Source organism: Carya illinoinensis, chromosome 5 (assembly GCF_018687715.1).
Source record: "Carya illinoinensis cultivar Pawnee chromosome 5, C.illinoinensisPawnee_v1, whole genome shotgun sequence".
Taxonomy (NCBI): domain Eukaryota; kingdom Viridiplantae; phylum Streptophyta; class Magnoliopsida; order Fagales; family Juglandaceae; genus Carya; species Carya illinoinensis.
This window is the reverse complement of record NC_056756.1, coordinates 3,785,962-3,804,818: the sequence shown is the minus strand read 5'-3', so window position 1 is coordinate 3,804,818 and position 18,857 is coordinate 3,785,962. Positions and strand designations below refer to the sequence as shown.

At 34.1% G+C, this 18,857-nt stretch overlaps 1 protein-coding gene across 2 annotated transcripts; it reads left to right on the top strand.

Moving 5' to 3' along the window:
• Positions 1-5,701: 5,701 nt before the first annotated feature.
• Positions 5,702-18,790, top strand: LOC122309258 (calmodulin-binding transcription activator 2). 2 transcript variants are annotated; one of them, XM_043122657.1, is made up of 13 exons: positions 5,702-6,002; positions 6,836-6,955; positions 7,697-7,812; positions 7,959-8,047; positions 9,002-9,044; positions 12,817-12,994; positions 13,133-13,255; positions 13,388-13,710; positions 14,163-14,690; positions 15,264-15,952; positions 16,521-17,103; positions 17,754-18,074; positions 18,335-18,790. In XM_043122657.1, exons 1-13 carry the CDS (start codon positions 5,963-5,965, stop codon positions 18,464-18,466), a joined length of 3,285 nt encoding a protein of 1,094 aa, XP_042978591.1. In that variant the 5' UTR covers positions 5,702-5,962; the 3' UTR covers positions 18,467-18,790. The 2 variants fall into 2 exon arrangements, with proteins under 2 accessions (XP_042978591.1, XP_042978592.1); XM_043122658.1 differs by lacking the exons at positions 5,702-6,002; positions 6,836-6,955 and having other exon boundaries at positions 7,718-7,812; positions 7,950-8,047.
• The last annotated feature ends 67 nt before the right edge of the window (positions 18,791-18,857 follow it).

The window sequence follows — 18,857 nt, the reverse complement described above, 5'->3', positions numbered from 1 at the left end:
CAAAAATGAGTGGTTATGATCCTGTGTTCCGCGATCTGTAGGTGTGCTTCTAGTGGTGTGCTTTATTGGCCGTTGTTTGAGATTCGAGGATGATTTGGACGGCCAGGATAATGGGCAACTTGGAGGGAAATTGTACGGTACAATTAACTGTTTGGAATTGAGTTTAAAGAGTAGTTATTTTAACTGTTTAAAAATAATTTTAAAGAAAAAATTGATATATTCAATAAATTTATAAAAAGTGTTTTAATTATTTAAAAAATTAAAAATCTACTTTTTAAAAAATATTAAATTAAAATTTTTATCAAGAAATTCTTGCAGCTAAATGTATATTTTTAAAAAACTAATATAACTAAAATAGTATTTAAGATACATATTTATCAAATAATAAACAATTTTTAAAATATAAAATTTATTATTTAAATTATAAATATTAAAATTATAAGATATATTTTTTTACCATAATCTAAAAGGCTTTGCTATATACAGTCGGCATACAGTCGGTTGTACGGAATGAATAAAAAAAATTATAAAATTTTTTTTTTATATCTAGAAAGACCTACATGAAAAAAAATTTATTTTTTATAATTTTTTTTATATAAGTCTCGTATTAATTTATTTTTTTATAATTAACTGTACATTAACTATATCTGCCGACTGAAAAAAATATTTCTCCAATCTAAAACATACACAAGTTTAGAATGCAACGTTGGATCGGGGGGGGGGGGGGGTTGGGTTAACCCCCGATAAAGATTCTCTACTGATGCTAAAATGTACCTTCGTTCTCACTTGGTCGTATTTTGACCATAACTTGTCGCTATGCGTTGGCCACGATGCGTAAGAAGAAACCGCCAGGAAATGGCCTATCGTGTCAACGCCGTTGTGGACCTGACAATAAACTTTTTCCTGCGATCATGCGTGGTCGGTCGGCCCGGAAATTGTAATAAATGAAAAGTCAAACCAACCATTCAATGGAATTGACATTTTGCGCTCATCATTAAAATCTAACTGGTAAAGATTGTACAAAGTTACGTAATTTCCATCCATCTCAACGCATAAATCAAGGTATGATTTTATTTTTATTTTTTTTGTAATTTGGGCATGCAATGCATAAAAAATATAGTTTTTCTTTATTAATTACCTTACAAGTGAAGGTGAAAGCCAAGGAAGTAAATAAAAAATAAGAACAATAACCATATAGTGAGGTTTCTTTAGTAGGAAATAAATAAAATAAAATTTATATTTATAAATTGGTATGAATAACATATCTCCTATGTTGTTTGTATAGTATGATTTTATTTATAATTAAATATAATTTTAAAAAATTTTTTATAAATAAAATATTATTATGTCAACAATATGAAAAATATATACCTCACACTTCGAAATGTAATAATTCCAAATAAAATTGGTTTGAGCATACAAGACGAGCAACAGCTTAAAAGAACATACAAGTGGCCATACAAATATTTTATCTCATTTAATTATTATAAATTTTTCAAATTTTTATATAAAATATAATAAATAATTTAATTTTTTTAATTTAAAAATAATAATAATATAAAAATTATATTATAATAATATTTTATTTTATTTTAATCTCAATTTATTTTATTTCAACTCATTCTCCAAATGATATCTAAATTTTATTCGCGAGACAACAATACAAATAAAAAAGAATTAATACTAGCACTGTCAACTATGCACGGATGAAACATATATTGTTTGTATTTTTTTATAGGGCGGTGGGGAGGTTTGAATTTAGGTTTCTCATATGAATAACAAGGCTATATGCCATTGGGCATTATACTCTGAGCAATTTTTTTTTTTTACCAGGCTTAATTGGTGTTATTTACCACCCATTTAAATTAATTATAAGTGGACTTTTAGCTATAAAACTACAAAATTTAAATCCTCCAACCTTAGGTTTCAACAAATTGTATGTCATCTTCTTCACAAAAATTGACTATTTATATCACACAAAAATTAGAAAATATAACTATATATATATATATATATATATCTCATGTGCGTTGGAATGTGGATGTAAATTTATTTTTAAAGAACTGAGTCGAGTCCAATATGTAAAACTTAGATTGCATTTAGATATTGAGGTAATTTTAAATTATTCGATATGATATGTGAATTGTAATATTTTATAAATTTTATTTAGATGTGTTTAAATGTATGAACTATGTTAAAATAAGTTTAATATTTTTATGAAATGTTTAAAAAATAACGAGTCACATCGATAATTAATTTTAGATAAATTAAGCTCATTCCAACAATCAAACAGTCTATTACTTTAAAGAAAATATTTTAATTATAAACAGATTATATAAAAATAATCACACAAATTAATATAATTTAATATAATTTTTTATATTATAAAATTAATTTTATTATAAAATAAATTTAATAAATAAATTAAAATCACTTCAATTTATAAAATTATTTATATATAATCTTTGTGTAGCGTAGCAGTAACCGTAATCTGATATCAAATCTAGCTTGAAGATGGATTAATATATTTAAAACGTCAAAATTGGCGGAAACGTGTTTGAATTTACTACTTTCAACAGTGTTTAACGTTTGAGCTTACAGTTGGGCTGCATTAATTGTGATCCGACCCATCCCAACGTTTTCGGCCCACGATTCGACCGTCACGAGACAGTCTGCCCTCCACCGGCTCGTCCGCGTTTCGGTTTCAACCTTTTCATTTTAAGTTAGCTTGACTGTTTGATAAAAGAGTAATTTTATATATAGTTACAAAATATGTAAATGTTATATAATTATGTTAAAAAAAAAGTAAAGCTCATGATTAAAAATTTAATTTTTTATATTAATTTATTTGTTTTAAAAAGACTACACGATAGTTATACAATCATAATTATAAATATTATTTATCTTGATAAAATATTAAACATAATTACGGATTATACCATTCCTCTTCACTCCAATGATCGATCACGTCATTGAGTAGATAAGGATACACAATATTAAGTATTATAATAAGAGGTGCTACTCTGTCACCTATTTGACCACTAGCACACTTTGTAAGTTTTTTTTCTTTAACATATTTAAATTTTTTAAAAAATAAAAAAAATACAAATACATTAAAAATTATTTTCTTAATTATTAATTAAAAAAATTAAAATATTGAATAGTACAACACGGACAACAAAGTAGTGCTTCTCTTATAATAATTATATTCGTGAGATTAGATTAATAAAGTGAGATAATTGAATCACTTTTTTTAATAAAAATTATATTATTTCTTTTTAGAAGGATAATACTATTTAATCTCATGTTTTTGTCCCTTCAATTTGACTGTTCGTTTATATATATATATATATATATATATATTTTTAATGGTTAAAGAAGTATTTATTAGTAAATTTGAATATTTTTTTAAAATGTTTTTAAAAAGAATACACTAATAACAACTTGGAAAAATATAATTGTAAATATAATTGTGTATTAATCTGTACACTAATGTGATGTGATTAGTCAAAAAGTAGATTTTATTGAAAACAATGTTAATTTAAATTTTAAGTATGAATAAATTAGTATTGGTATACAGATTAGTGCGCAACTGTGCTTATATGTAACAAAACTCTAACAACTTTGATGGGGCAAAATCATGAGTATGAGTAGCAACACCATTTTTAGAATAATGAAACATTTATAACTTTTTTACAATCTTAAGATAAATTATGTAAGATTAAAATATATAAATCAAGACAATTTTGACATTTTTTAATGAGGTAGTACAGTCACATTGGCTAATTGGAAAAATGATATTAGTTTATATTTTTTAATCTCATTGTAACATATAATACATGCATGCCTCATACATTCCCCATTATATCTTTCTCTCTTTTTGTTAGAATTCATGGCTTTACTATTATAGAAGGAGGATGAAGGGATTGAAGAATCGTGGTATATCTAATTTGAATCAAGATCTTCTGTACTTAATACACAATTAATACAAGTAGATTTCATCAAATCTCAATAAACGATAAAAATTTTATCAAATCAAGCTCAAGCTTTTGAAATTGGGTTACGCTACTACGTCCGAAGCATTTGACCAATAGTATTTTTACTTATTTATTATTATTATTTTTTAGTAACGATTTCCACACAATATATTTTATAATATATCTCATAACACATTATAAAATAATGATATTTTTATATATTAAAGGTATTTTTATAAAAATATTATTCATTTTAAAATAATATTATATAAAATATTGTGAAAAGTAATATCTTTATATATATAAAGTGGCTATCTAACGAAATTTTATTGGTTTAACGGTTTTTGTTGTTTTACCATTAAAATTAACGCCGTTAGTTACATGAATAAATTAAAGTGGCTCTCTCTTCTTAAAAGTTCTTAATTTTTTAATCTCTCTCTCCCCAATCACTTATGAATAAATTCATAATTATTAAAATTCATGCAGCATGCATAATCCTGTAACCTATGCATTGATGATCATTTATTTATGAGGTATATTAGATATCTATATATATATATATTCTATTATATATATCTATATAAATTATATAAATATATATTCTATATTCTATTATATATATATGATCTTTTATATAAATTATAATTTATATATCAATTTATTTATGTGATTTAAAATTTTTATTCATTCCTTATATAAACAAAGAGAAATGTAAAATAATTAAGTTTAAATATATTTACCAACTACATTTATGAATACAATTATCCTAATAAAATATTATTTATTTATCAATTTAAATTCATTATGAAACATTAAAATCAAATAATAATATCTTATAAAAACCTTAGTATTTTATTTCTTTATAAAAATTATGTTACTTTTTAAAAATAATCGCTTTATTAAATTAAGAAAACGTGCTATGCACGTTCATTTACTGTTAACAGTTTATCTCCTGTGCTGCACATGTTTGTTTCAAGATTCTTTTTTTTTTTTATAAATTCTAAATGCTTTAAAACTGATTTAAGTCTATTTTACTATTTGATGTTAGAATTTATATATTTTTTTCTAAAAATATTACATTATTATTCAAAATTTTTTCTTTAATAAAAATAATATTTCTATACACTGGACGAACGTCCCTTGGACGTTGCCCAACTACTAGTATATTTATTAATTTTCTATTAGAAAATTTCTATCTTAAATATTGAGTACATCAAATTTAGGGTACAATCATTAAGTTTTTGTTTAAATAATAAACATATTTCATCTCATCTCATTATCCCATAGTTATAATTTTTTTAAATTATTATAAAAAATATAAAAATATTTTAATTTTTAAAATAAAAATTTTTTAATATTATTTTTATTATATAATTTGAAAAAATTAAATTATTTATTTTATTTTATATATAAATTTTAAAAAATTATAATAATTAACTCGAGAGACGAGAACGATAGGAAGAGAAACGAGATTTCATCCGAATCTTCGTCCGGGCCTCCGGGGATCGTGGTTCAACGACATGATAAGCTAACGACGCGTCGACGACCAATACTTTTGACGGAGATTCAACACGGTATAAAATAATAATAATAATAATAATGATATAAACGGAAACGGTGCAGTTCGCGGATGGGATACGGGAATTTCATTGCACGGACGGTTAAGATCTTGTAGAATGTCACCCGGAAAAAGAATTGAAGAAAAATAAAAAATAAAAAAAAATAGCTGACCCACTTTCCTTCGACCTTCATTCGGGTGAGCGAAGAAGTTACATATGGCTCGGCCAGCAGTGCACACCCATTAGAACTGACTTCGAATCTTCCATCCCGAGCAAACTTCATATTACCTCCGGCACCGTATCGTCGATTTTACTTCCTCACGTCATTTGAAAAGCTGACCTGAAAGAAGCCTCTCACAAATTTTTAGCATTTCCATCCGACTCCATGCTTCGCTACTCTGGTCTCTGATTCATCAACTCTTCCTCATGGCGGAGCGTCAATTGTACGGCCTTGCTCCTCGACTCGGTCAGATTTCCTAACACAAACTCTCTCTCAGTTATCTTTATTTATTTTTAATTAATTTTATTCTTTCGGTAGTTTCGGGGAATTTTAGTCGATGCCTTTTTAGATTTCTAGGGTTTTATGTGTTATTTTCCAGCGGAAATAATTAATTATTTTATTTTGGTTGGAGCCACTGGAGGTTTGTTACGGTCTGTTTGAATACTTGGAAAAAGCCGGAAAAAACGACGGAATTATAATGAGAATTTTCTTTATAATTTGATGTTTCGACTTTCGAGTCTTAAACACTCATTTTCTTGGTTCAGCTAAACTGGTTGGTACCGGGAGAATAGTGTCTTCGGATTAGTTCGTCGAAGCTGGTTACTAACTTATTATAAAGTTATTTTGTCTACGTTTTGTGTTTCCGCGGCCACAGAAATGTTCCATACTCACCTAACAAAAAAAGAAATGTTCCATACTCTTATTTGTAAAACAAAAGCTAGTGGAAGATTAAGTATGGAGGTGTACTGATGTATTTTCACTAAGCGTCTTATTGGTATGAGTTGACCTTTCGGTACTTATTTATACCATAAAGTCACTCTCAGCGTTTCTTAACCTATTTGTTTGCGTGAGCCAGAGAGCATTCTTGCTCTCTGTTTCCTGCTCTTTAATGTACTTGGACATAGATACAGACACATATACCTCCAAAAAGTTCTTATATAATTGACCTCCCTGTCAATAGATGACTATCCTTCGCATATTCCTTTCATTACCAATTTACAATTTCCCATGGTTTGTATCTCTCAACTTTAGCTCCAGAGTACATTTTTACTGATTTGACAGTCTGATTTTGTGTGCAGATATTCAACAAATACTAGCAGAAGCCCAGCATCGGTGGTTGCGGCCTGCTGAAATTTGTGAAATTCTTCGTAATTATACGAAGTTTCAGATTGCACCAGAGCCTCCAAACAGGCCCACAAGTATGATTCTAGCAGATATTACCAAAACGAAAAATAATTAAACCTAGTCATCAGATATTTACCAAAGTACTACCGAACACCACACATTCATACATTACTATTGCTTCTGGAGTCAAACCCAGTCCTTGCCCTATATATGCTTGAAAATGGAAAATATCAGAGAAATATAAAAAAGAGGGGAGAGTGAGGTTTCTAAAATACTTGGACCCCAAATTTGGTAAATCCATAAGAAAGATGCTTAGCAAATTCTTTACACACGTAAAATGGGGGGGGCATTTGGGTGCTGCTTCACTCCCCCACCATATGCAAGGAATTACAAGTGTATTTTTTATTTTTTTTTGGTTTGAAAAAAGTGCTTCTAGGATTATTTAAATCCAATCCATGAAAGTGTTGCATTGATTATTTTACTGATAAAAACTGTGCTTCTTGGATTATTTTGAAGTTTCTCATTTTCTGTGCTGTAGCTGTTTTGTCATTCGAAATATATTTTTTTTGGTTTTACCAAATGTCTTAGTGTTGGCTATGTCTTTCTTGCCATTAAAATTTGTTTTTAATGTTATTAATCTTGTACTGTCACTGAAATCAGAATATATATTGTCTGAAAATTCTCCAATCATGGGATGATTTTTTGTTCAGTTTTTGGTTGGTATGCAACAGTGTTGTCTCCTATTGAAAGAAGATTGTATCATCTTTTTGCTTCAATCTTAATTGGATAACTCGACACATATTCCACCATGCCAGGTGGTTCTCTTTTTCTCTTTGATAGGAAGGTGTTGAGATACTTTAGAAAGGATGGACATAATTGGAGGAAGAAGAAAGATGGAAAGACCGTGAAGGAGGCTCATGAGAAGCTGAAGGTGAGTTTGCAAAACAGTCATTATGGGTAGAGGGAGTTACTCGTATCTCTTGTTCTGAGATTTGTTTGATGAAAATAATAGTTCTTCATGAACTATATTAAATTTTCCCAAGCGTCTGATAGGTAACATTCTTCAAGCACTTTTAGGTTGGTAGTGTTGATGTGCTACACTGCTATTACGCTCATGGGGAGGAGAACGAAAAGTTTCAAAGGCGCAGCTATTGGTTGCTTGAACAGTAAGTATGAACCAACTTATTTCACGTTTAAAAAAAAAAGATGATTCCTTTTGGAGTCATATACTTTTCACTTTTGAAAATACATATTTTCTTGTCATCAGGGCAAAACTTGCTAGTAATGTATTTTCTTCAGCTGTGAGGATGTCTTGCCCTTTTAGAGCCTTTACCTGGATAGGAGTGCTCCTTCTGCTATTTATAAAATAAAATAAAAAAAGGAGTGCTCTTTCTCCTTGATACTTTTTTCTTATTCACCAAGGGTGGGAGATTAGTTGGAGGGCCTTATCCACATGTGCACATTAGAGCTATAGTAGTATCCTTGTTCCATTTTATTCTATGGACTGCTCTTGTATGCTCCCTGCATATTTGGGTTGTGCCTTTGCGCTTATCGATAAATATTCCTTACTTAAAAAAACTTTCTGGACTGATGGCCCTTACAGTAGGCTTTCCTAAAGGCTGCCTATGATGTGTTGAAGGTGGGTGGTTTGAGGGCGAAGTTAGGTGTTCTTACTCATTCTATGTTGTGATATTTACTTTATGATAATTGCATGGTTGTTTGTGAGATTGTTGCAAGGCCTGAATTAGCGTATGCTTCAGGATTGAATGACAAGGGTTGAATTTTATATTGTAATGCATGAGGAACTTTTGTTTCTGCTTTTTTTTATTTACTGCTGCTTCTTACATTTTCTTATTCGAGCATAATTTCTTCCTTCTTTCCTTTTCACCTTTGTCTCCCAGTTCCTCCTTTCAACATAGTTTATATTAATGTGGAATTATTAAATTTATATACTTGATAAACATTATGTTTCATAAAATTAAAATTCTACAATTTCTGGTTTGTTTTTCTTTTTTGTTCTCCTGAGCTTGTTGATTTCTTTTTTGATAAGTGAAAATATTATTGATAGAACTAGGCAAATGCCCAAATACACAGGATCTTGAGCTTGTTGATTCTTGCAGGGATTTGATGCACATTGTTTTCGTTCACTACCTGGAAGTTAAGGTAATCCTTATCACTATTGTTGTTATCCTTCCATTTTTTTTTTTTTTTTTTGTTGCTGCTTGTGGGTTTGGTTTTTTTTTTGGCGGGGGGGTGTGGTGCTCCCACTCTCAATTTGTGCTCTCACGATTTGAGTGTAGATCTGTGGATACAATTTTGCTGGAATGCAGACCTGTCCACACTCTGCTCTACTTGGGTTATTTCCTGTCAAAATAAGTCCAAAACCTGTTTGGTGGGGTTTCAAGTCCAAGCACTCATCATTAGAAAGCCACGTAGGCTAAATCAATTCAGTTATCTCATTAGCTGCTAAATGTTACCATTTTATGCCACATACATTAAGTGTGTGCCACTCATGCACATATTATTCGACATTATTTCATATGAACATATTACGAATATTAAAATCATTGCCTGGTCAAAAAACAAATATTTTTTCTTTATAAGTAAAAGTACATTAATATCAATAGGTGTAACCAAGTATACTGGGTGTATACCTAGCCCATAATAGAGAGCCCTAAGCTCTATTGGGACAAAACACGCCTCCCTCAAACCAACAGAGTAAGTCATTGTAACTACCTCAACCCTTTGTTTTCCACACAATTAATACTCAACCCGAATGATCCTACAAGGACTAAGGAAGCCTTTATGCCTTCCCTCCAGTCCTCCCTTGACTTGTACTACCTCCCTTTGCATCGTAGTTAATTGCCCAAGTAAGACACTTCAACTCCCTGTTATTAAATTTTGATTTTGTTTCAAGTGAGTGACCTGCCTCAATTGCAGTGAGTAGTGCTGTGAATTGGTTATCAAATCCTCCTCATGTAATCCCCACACATTGCTACATCTCATTAACCTTTTGCAAAACCTAATCCGATGATGATCTAGCTATATTGTTTAACAGAGGAAGAGATAACAAGGGGACAACATCTTCCCCAGACACAATTCCCAACCGAACACCAAACCCTAAACAATCATCCTTGCAAGATACCAGTGACAAACCCATATTTTCCTCCCCACCATCTCTTTCATTCATATCCCCGTACCTCCTTAACAACTCCATTGGTTCTCTCCAAAGGTGAAGTCATGGTCACCATTGGAGGCTATGGGTTGGCAGCAAGTCTCGACAGTACATCAAGTTCCTTCACCTCCGACGACCCTTTATGTGCAACTTCGACGGACCCTACATCTCCTTCAGGCCTCGGCGTTACACCATTTTCCTTCAACTTTGTCGTGGAAGCCATGGTTTCTTTGGGAACACTGACCAAGGGCGTAACACCGACTATCGGCCTTTTTTGTGTCACATGTGGTGAAGGGCATTCCATTACAGATGTCTCTATGCCGATACCTGATGTAGAACCCACTTCAAATGATCTGGTTTTCCCTTTGACCTGCCGCACTCTCTTGGATCTGTGGTTATAGGGACATGGCCGAATCCGATTTTCCATCTTCCTTTATCTAGTTTGAAAGGATTGAGGCCTATCTTGGGCTTGTTTCTTACAACCCTATTGCTTCTAGTTGAAAGTAAGTCTATTTTTGTCGACAAGAAAGTGATCACTACCTTTAACTTGACAAGCTGAGTTTCCATCTCCTTTAATGTATTGTGCATCTCTTTTTCAGCCATATTGCCATACTCCTCTTTTTCAGAGGAGTCGTAATCCTTCTGTTGGTTTTGAGTTTGCGTGATCTGGAGACCACTTTCACATTTCCCCTCACTCCGAGTCACCGATGCTTGACCCCGTCCTCAGAGCTACCGTACATGATCGCCTCGCCACTGTGGTGGTGCTTGGGTCTTTTTGTTTCAACTCTAAGTTGATGTTCTCATGATCGGGTGTCCTCTTTTGGCTTTCATTGACCCTTGAACATGAATGGAAAAAAACATATCAACGGCTCTGCATAATTCAACAACAAACTTCTCCAGACCTTTATACCCTTCAGGAATGACTACAACACTCCGCCGGCCTCCTTCACCATATTTGGTAACAGTTAGATACCTACCATGCGCGTTGGAACATCGTTGAGCCATGAAGGCTTCATTTCCTTTGCGCAAATGTTTTGTGAATTCCGAATTTCTCCCCTCCTGTAATACAACTTCCACTGTAGCCAACAACCCATAGCTATAGACCTCCAAACACCGTCTCCAAAATTTTTAATGAGGACCTCCATGCTTTTGGTAAAATCTCAAAAGCCTTCAATTCCACCCAAAAGCGCACCAATTTGATCCATATTAATTTCAAACCTTTGATTTCAGATGCAGGGGCTTCCCTAGCTTCATTCCTCTCGGATGTTTATACAAAAAAAGCGAGCACAAGCTTCGGTACAGATATGAGGCAGATCTAGAGAACACGGCTAAAGATCTGCGATAGATCTAAAGAACTACAGGGCTCAACTGCAACTCAGTGATGGAGCCCAACAGATCGACCTTTTTTGGCCTGATTTTCATCGACACAGAGAACAGAGCCTTCTTTCCTCTGTCGTCTGAGAAGATCTCAGCACCAAAGAACAAAACTCAATTGTAACCTGATGGCCCAAAAGTGTATGATCGGCAATTTTTGTGCGAGCTGGCGATGGAGCTAGCCTGATTTCAGGCGACATGGAGAATAGAGCCTTCTCTCCTCCGTCGCCAGAGAAGATCTTAGCACAGGAGTACTCCTAGAAGAGTTGCGGGCCACCGTCGACTCTTTCTGTGTTGAAGACATGGCCAACAGGGCTATTTGTGTTAGGGCTGAGCCACCTCGCATAGAGGGCTCACAAGACTGTCTCTCTCTCTCTCTCTCTCTCTCTCTCTCTCTCACACACACACACACGCACACACACACATAGATACAAAACAAGGAAGAAGGAAATAGAAAGAAGAAAGTAGAAAAACAAGAAAACTGAAAGGAATAGAAGAAAAGGTTAGGAAAATTTCCGGCAAGAAGTGCCGGAAATGAAGAGATGATGGGGGGACATGTGAGGGATTTGAAAGTCCTCATAGCGGGAGAGTGTCTGTGAATAGTAATGAAATGATTTGTGAATAGTAAAAATAAAAAATAAAAAAAATAAAATGAGGACCATTGCCTGCCTAGTGCATCGGTAAAGTCTTAGGCCTCTTTTGTTTTTATAACCATTCTCATCTCATCTGATCATTACAACTTTTTTAAATTTCCACCCCAAATAAAATAAAAAATTTAACTTTTTTAAATCCCAAAATAAAAATAATATTAAAAAATATATTCTAACAATATTTTATTCAACTTTCAACTTTTATCTCAACTATCTCATTTCATCTGCGAAAACAAACGAGGCCTTAGGCTACCAATCACAAGTGGGTAAATCCAAGTATTGAGAGTAGGCCTTCCGCGTAGGGGGAAAAAAGAAAACAAATATTCTTGAGGATAGGATTATATCCTAGTCACCCCTCCCAAGATTTGCACATAGGTGAGACCAGGACTGGTTTAACACTGCTTTAGAGGTTCTGTTTTTGAGACAATTTAAGAATCAACACTCCGCGGTAAGTATATTTAGGTATATGCAAAAATGCAAATACAAAGTTTAATAAACAGGCAAGTGTTTTTCTGTAGCCAGCTTTGAGCATGTAACTTTTCAAAAACTTTTCATTTGTAAGATGGCCCATCCTTGCTCTTCATACTATGACAGTAGGATTCCGGTAGGTCTAGTTTGTTTGTTCCTTGGCAAGGTATAACATTTCGAAGTTTTGTGGAAACGGTATCAGTAACATGTACATATTTTTGCTAAGGAATCTGTGCATTCTTGTTGTTTGGATTACTTTTCCCATCAGGGTAATAGGACAAATATTGGAGGCATTAGAGAAAGTGATGAGGTTGCATCAGATTTCCAAAAGGGCAGCCCTTTGAGTTCTGACTTTTCCACAAACCATAAAGGAGCACCTAGTGGAAATACTGGTTCACCAAGCCCAAGCAGTTCTCTAACATCATCATATGAAGATGCTGATTCTGGTATTTTTTGCCTCTGATCTTGGTTCTAGAGGTTGTCTGTTGCTCACCCTTTTGACTGAACCATGACATAGTGAAAACCTTTATACGTTATACCATGCATGTCAATGCCTGTTATAATTTTTGTGAGATTCGATGCAGAGGATAGTTACCAAGCAAGTTCGAGATCTCGCTCATTTCTTGAGTCACCAATGCAGAATGGTCCTCTGACGGAAAGGATGGAACCTGGTACCTTGAGTTCTTATTTTTTGCATCCCCCTGCAGGTAAATGTGTTGTTTTTGTGTCCTTTTTTGTGTCTTCCTTTCTTTACATGTTTATATCCATTCATGCAATTTACTCTTTTCACGAGCTTTTAAATGATGTTAACCTGATTGTATACTGGAAACTCTCACCAGATAGTCGTGGTCTGTCATCAATTCCTGGTGGAAATTATATTTCTCAAGGTCAGAAAGGTGGACCTAGTGATAATGATAATGTTACTTGTGTGACTGGTTCTCAAAAGGCAATTGATTTGGCATCCTGGAAAGAAATCTTGGAACATCCTACAAGAGGATTCCATTCTTCTGTATCTTCTCATGAATCATTGACTGCCCTCCAATCTGCCTCAACTGGAATTGTTCTTGGCAAAGAAGATTTGACTCGAGGTCAACATTTAACTGGTGGGAGTGTTCTGAAGGAAGAGGTTCAAAATCTTGAGCCAATGCACTCAAATTGGCAGGTAATGATTATCCTAATCCCCTACCCCTTTGTTCACACTCATGTTAATCTACTGCTGCTTTACATGTCCTTGGATGTGTTGGCTGCTGAACCGAACTTTCCAACTGGTTCATGGTTTAGATGGTAGGACTGTTGATTCAGTCATTGAATGATAACTAAGGCCAACAGCAGCTCTTTTAAGATCACTGGTACTTGGTTTTAGTGACCACTAATGCAAACCTGTTAGATATGTTGTCCTAGTATTTAAAGCATTAGTTTGTTCACTTGCTTAGTCATTGTTTTGTTTGATTTTCTTTTGTTTTTTTTTCTACGGGGATGATGAGGGAGCTATTTTTGCTTTCATTTTATTTCTGCATGCATGACATGTTTAGTGAATCTTTTGTTCCTCTGTTTTAATGGTTCTTAAGTTCATTTCTTTATTCTCATGTTCTGATCTTAGATTCTTTTATGCAGACTTCTTTTGGCGATAATTCAGTACAGTTGCCCACATGGCCTATGGACCAGTCATCAAATCTGGATTGGGAATATGATCTCGGACTGACAATGTTTGAGCCTAAAATTCATGATATGGATTTGAGAAATGCTCCGGAGTTGTTTACTACTCATCCAATTCTGCAAAGTGAACAGAATAATCATCAAATACAGTTTGCAAATTATGAACCTCAGTTTTCAATAAAATCAAATTCCAAAACTGATATGCCCATTGAAGGAAATAGTAACTATGCTTTGACTCTAAAGAAATCATTATTAGATGGAGAAGAGAGCTTGAAGAAAGTTGACAGCTTTTCTCGATGGGCTACTAAAGAACTTGGAGATGTTGATGATTTGCATTTGCAGAGCTCGTCTGGTATATCATGGAGCACTGACGAATGTGGAAATGTAGTGGATGATTCCTCACTGAGTCCCTCTATTTCTCAAGACCAGCTTTATAGTATTTTAGATTTTTCACCGAAATGGGCTTATGCAGACTCAGAAACTGAGGTAATGAATATATATTAAGATATTATCCCTGCAAATTAAAGAGAAAAAGAAGAAGAAGAAGAAGAAGAATAAGAAAAAAAGGCCATTAACCCAAATTCTAAAATACTGTTTTTGCACTGTGATCTTACCTGCCTTACTGTTTGTGTGTGTATTTGTGTGTAGATTCTATATATTTATGTTTTGTCCTCCTTTCTGACTAGATGATAAATAACTTTCTACTTTTAACAAAAGAAAAGAAAGAAAATGTAAATAATCTGCTAGATAAGGCTGAATCGTACAGGGCAGTCTGTAACTTCATATAGCTCATGTATTTTTATGTTCTTATTGTTTTGCTAATCTGTGCATTTTTTTTATGCTTCTGCTTTTTCCTGCTCAAGTAAATTGCTGTTGTAATTTTCCAATTAGTTCTACCACTTTTCTTCCTGACTTTTTCACAATCAAGTTTATTGTGAAGTGTTACTTTTAAGTTCTGAACTTGTGTATTTTACCATCTTTATTGAGTTGTGCCAGTGTACCGTTAAAGAAAAATACCGATCTATTTCTTATTTCTTCTCAATTTGTGTATCAAAACAGGTTCTGATAATTGGAACATTCTTTAAGAGTCTACCTGAGGTTACAAAATGTGATTGGTCATGCATGTTTGGTGAACTGGAGGTTCCTGCAGAAGTTTTAGCCAATGGGATTCTTTGCTGCCACACTCCACCTCACGCTGTTGGACAAGTACCTTTTTATGTAACTTGTTCCAACAGGTTAGCTTGTAGCGAAGTGCGAGAATTTGACTATCGAGTGGGATCTGTTAAAGATATAGACATTGCTGTTATCTACAGCGGTGCTAAAAATGAAATGCGTCTTCATTTGCAACTTGAGAGGTTACTGTCTCTGCCTGTCACTCCGCCAAGTCACTTAGAAAGTGTTACTGTGAAACGAGAGTTAATCATTAAGATTATTTCATTAAAGGAGGAAGAGGAATATTACCAGGTGGTAGAGCCAGTCTTGCAGAAGGATTTATCCCAGCATGAAATGAAGGAGCATGTCCTTAAAATGTTGGTGAAAGAGAAATTGTACTCATGGCTCCTACGTAAAGTATCTGAAGCTGGTAAAGGGCCATGTATATGGGATGATGACGGGCAAGGTGTGATACATTTAGCAGCTGCCCTTGGTTATGATTGGGCTATAAAACCAATTTTGACAGCAGAAGTCAGTATCAATTTCCGGGATGTAAATGGATGGACTGCTCTTCATTGGGCTGCATTTTGTGGCAGGCAAGATCCTCGGAACTTGATATCTTATTTTTATATTCTTCTAAATCTTACTGAGTGTAGGTTATACTCTTTATTACTAAATTCAACCTAGGGATTTTGAGTTAGAGCCTAGCCTTCCCCACCCTGAGCCATTTTAGACTGGGGAAATGCAACTCCACAAAGTCTTTTCCCATATATAGTCTGCATTACAGATGGAGAGGCCATCTAAGATCTTGTAGCTTGTGCAAGATGGCTATTAAAGATTCTCCCTCGCTTGCCCTTTGTGTAATCCTATTATGTAACTAAAATGCCCTACCATACATATGGTTACGAAAGCCCTATTTACTTTTACATTCGATCTTCCAAGCTTTAAGTTTCTCATTAGTTTTTACTTGCTAAAAATAGTCTCCGATTGGTTTTCTTCGTTCATGTGCGGATAACCTGCACACAAAGTTTTACTAATATTTTTTGTTGTTGCTTGTGTCGGGTTGAATTGCAATTTGTATCAGCTACTGTGAAATCTGAATCATGTACAAAGCAACTAATATTTCACTTATTTTTTCCATACTTGTGTCCTTGTTAAATTCAGAGAGCAGACAGTAGCATTCCTCGTCTCTCTGGGTGCGGATCCTGGAGCGTTGACAGATCCATCGCCTGAATTCCCGTTGGGTAGAACACCTGCAGACCTGGCATCTGGAAAAGGACACAAAGGAATCTCTGGTTTTCTTGCCGAGTCTTCCTTGACAAGCTACCTCACGTCCCTAACGGTGAATGATAAAAAAGAAGATGGAACAGTAGAGGTTTCTGGAATGAAAGCTGTGCAAACAGTTTCAGAACGGACAGCAACACCTGTGAATTATAGCGATGCGGCAGATGCACTGTCACTGAAGGATTCACTTAATGCCATCTGCAATGCCACACAAGCTGCTGATCGCATACATCAAATGTTCAGGATGCATTCATTTGAGAGAAGAAAGATAACAGAGTATGATGATGATAATGGTGGACTATCAGATGGACGTGCTCTTTCAATTGTATCTGCCAAGTCACGCAAGCCTAAACAAAGTGATGGGCTAGCCCATGCTGCTGCAACACAAATACAGAAGAAGTTCCGTGGCTGGAAGAAAAGAAAAGAATTCTTAATAACCCGTCAAAGAATTGTCAAAATTCAGGTTTTCTTTCTCCTTTTCCCTTGTTATCTTCTTGAGGATCTTAAAAATGTCATTGTTCTCTTCCTCCCCCCCCCCCCCCCAAAAAAAAAAAAAACACGAAATGAAGATGATACTTGTCACAGTAAGCAAATGAATTTTGATTATTGAACAACCTGCAAGACATCCTTTGGGAAATAGATTTAACCAATTAAGAAAAATAGAAGGATGGGAGTGGAGCAAACTGCTAAATTGTAAGAATTATGGAATGGGTCTTTAGTTTGCTTTTAGAATTGAGGAGTGCTACATCCACAAAGGAATTAGATAAAAATAATCTCACAAGCTGACGTAGTTTCATCTGATCTGTTAGATCTCTTATACAGTAAAATTAACTTTACAATATGACAAATCACATCAAACTATGTCAGTTTGTGGGATTGTTTTTGTATAATTCGTTTGTGGCTAGAGTATTTCATTTTAGAACATGTTTTGGGATTTGGGTTATGTTCCATCTTTGGCTGAGTTGACTATTTGTTTCCCATTGGGCCATAATGACTTCTACTTTCTTCACCAATGATTTATGAAATCATATATTCTATTAATTGTTCTTTAACACAAACTTATAAGCTGTCAATTATGCAAATGGCACTGATTGTTAATTTTATGGTGCAAAGGCCCATGTAAGGGGACACCAGGTGAGAAAAAAATATAGAACGATCATCTGGTCTGTAGGTATTTTGGAGAAGGTTATATTGCGCTGGAGACGTAAAGGGATCGGTTTGCGGGGCTTCCGACAAGATGCACATAAGGACACCAATCCACAAAGTGCACCCTCAAAAGAGGATGATTACGATTTTCTCAAGGAAGGAAGGAAACAGACTGAAGAACGGTTGCAAAAAGCTCTATCTAGGGTGAAGTCTATGGTACAGTATCCAGAGGCACGGGCTCAATACCGTAGGCTGCTAACAGTTGTCGAAGGTTTCCGAGAGACTAAGGTATATATATATATGTTTTAGAAGTTTCTTTATTTAAGAATGCAAAATCTTAAATGTGTAATTGTCTAAGAAAAATATCCTTTTCTTAAATGATTATCCATATATGGCGTCCTGCTCATTTTTGTCATACTTTGTGTTTGAAAGGTCTTGTCTTATCTGACATGGATCTATTCATGCCCCTCCCAAACGATCTCCTTTTCTACTCCCTACCACACGGTCATAAATTCTGACTGTTTCTTTCCACTATAACTTTTGGGCAGGCGTGCAATATGGTTTTGAGTAGTTCTGAAGAAACAGTTGATGGGGATGAGGATGTGTTTAAAATTGGTACGCTGTTGGATGATGAGATGCTGTTGGATGATGACGCTTTTATGTCTATAGCATTTGAATAAACCTTCATCTTCTCCGATTTGTCCAGTCTCTCTTCAAGATCTCTGGCTTATATTGCTGCACCATGAAGATCACCATCCTGTAAATATGATGTCTGATATGTCATGTCATCCATGATTTTCTAGCAGGTCTACAGCTATATAGTATTGACATTCAAGTTTTCTGCACAGCTGTTTATATGATTGTAATTTGTTTTCTCAGGCTGCACTAGGGACTTGGTTTAGTAATACCTTGTTGTATGTTTGTAGAAGACAGTATTGGCTTACAGCTGGATTGTATTAACAAGCACATTTCTAGAATGACCCGCATGGTTTTTTCCTTCTAAAGAGAATGGTGGTCGTCTTTATCAGTTATTAGGTTGCGTTTGGTTAGTGAGGTAATCTCGTATATTTT

Bases quoted from the DNA above. Each gene is read 5' to 3' on its own strand.
- LOC122309258 (XM_043122657.1), top strand. From the start codon at position 5,963: ATGGCGGAGCGTCAATTGTACGGCCTTGCTCCTCGACTCG. The intron at 8,048-9,001 runs GTAAGTATGAAC...TGATTCTTGCAG, and splicing joins AGCTATTGGTTGCTTGAACA to GGATTTGATGCACATTGTTT. The intron at 17,104-17,753 runs GTTTTCTTTCTC...TATGGTGCAAAG, and splicing joins AAAGAATTGTCAAAATTCAG to GCCCATGTAAGGGGACACCA.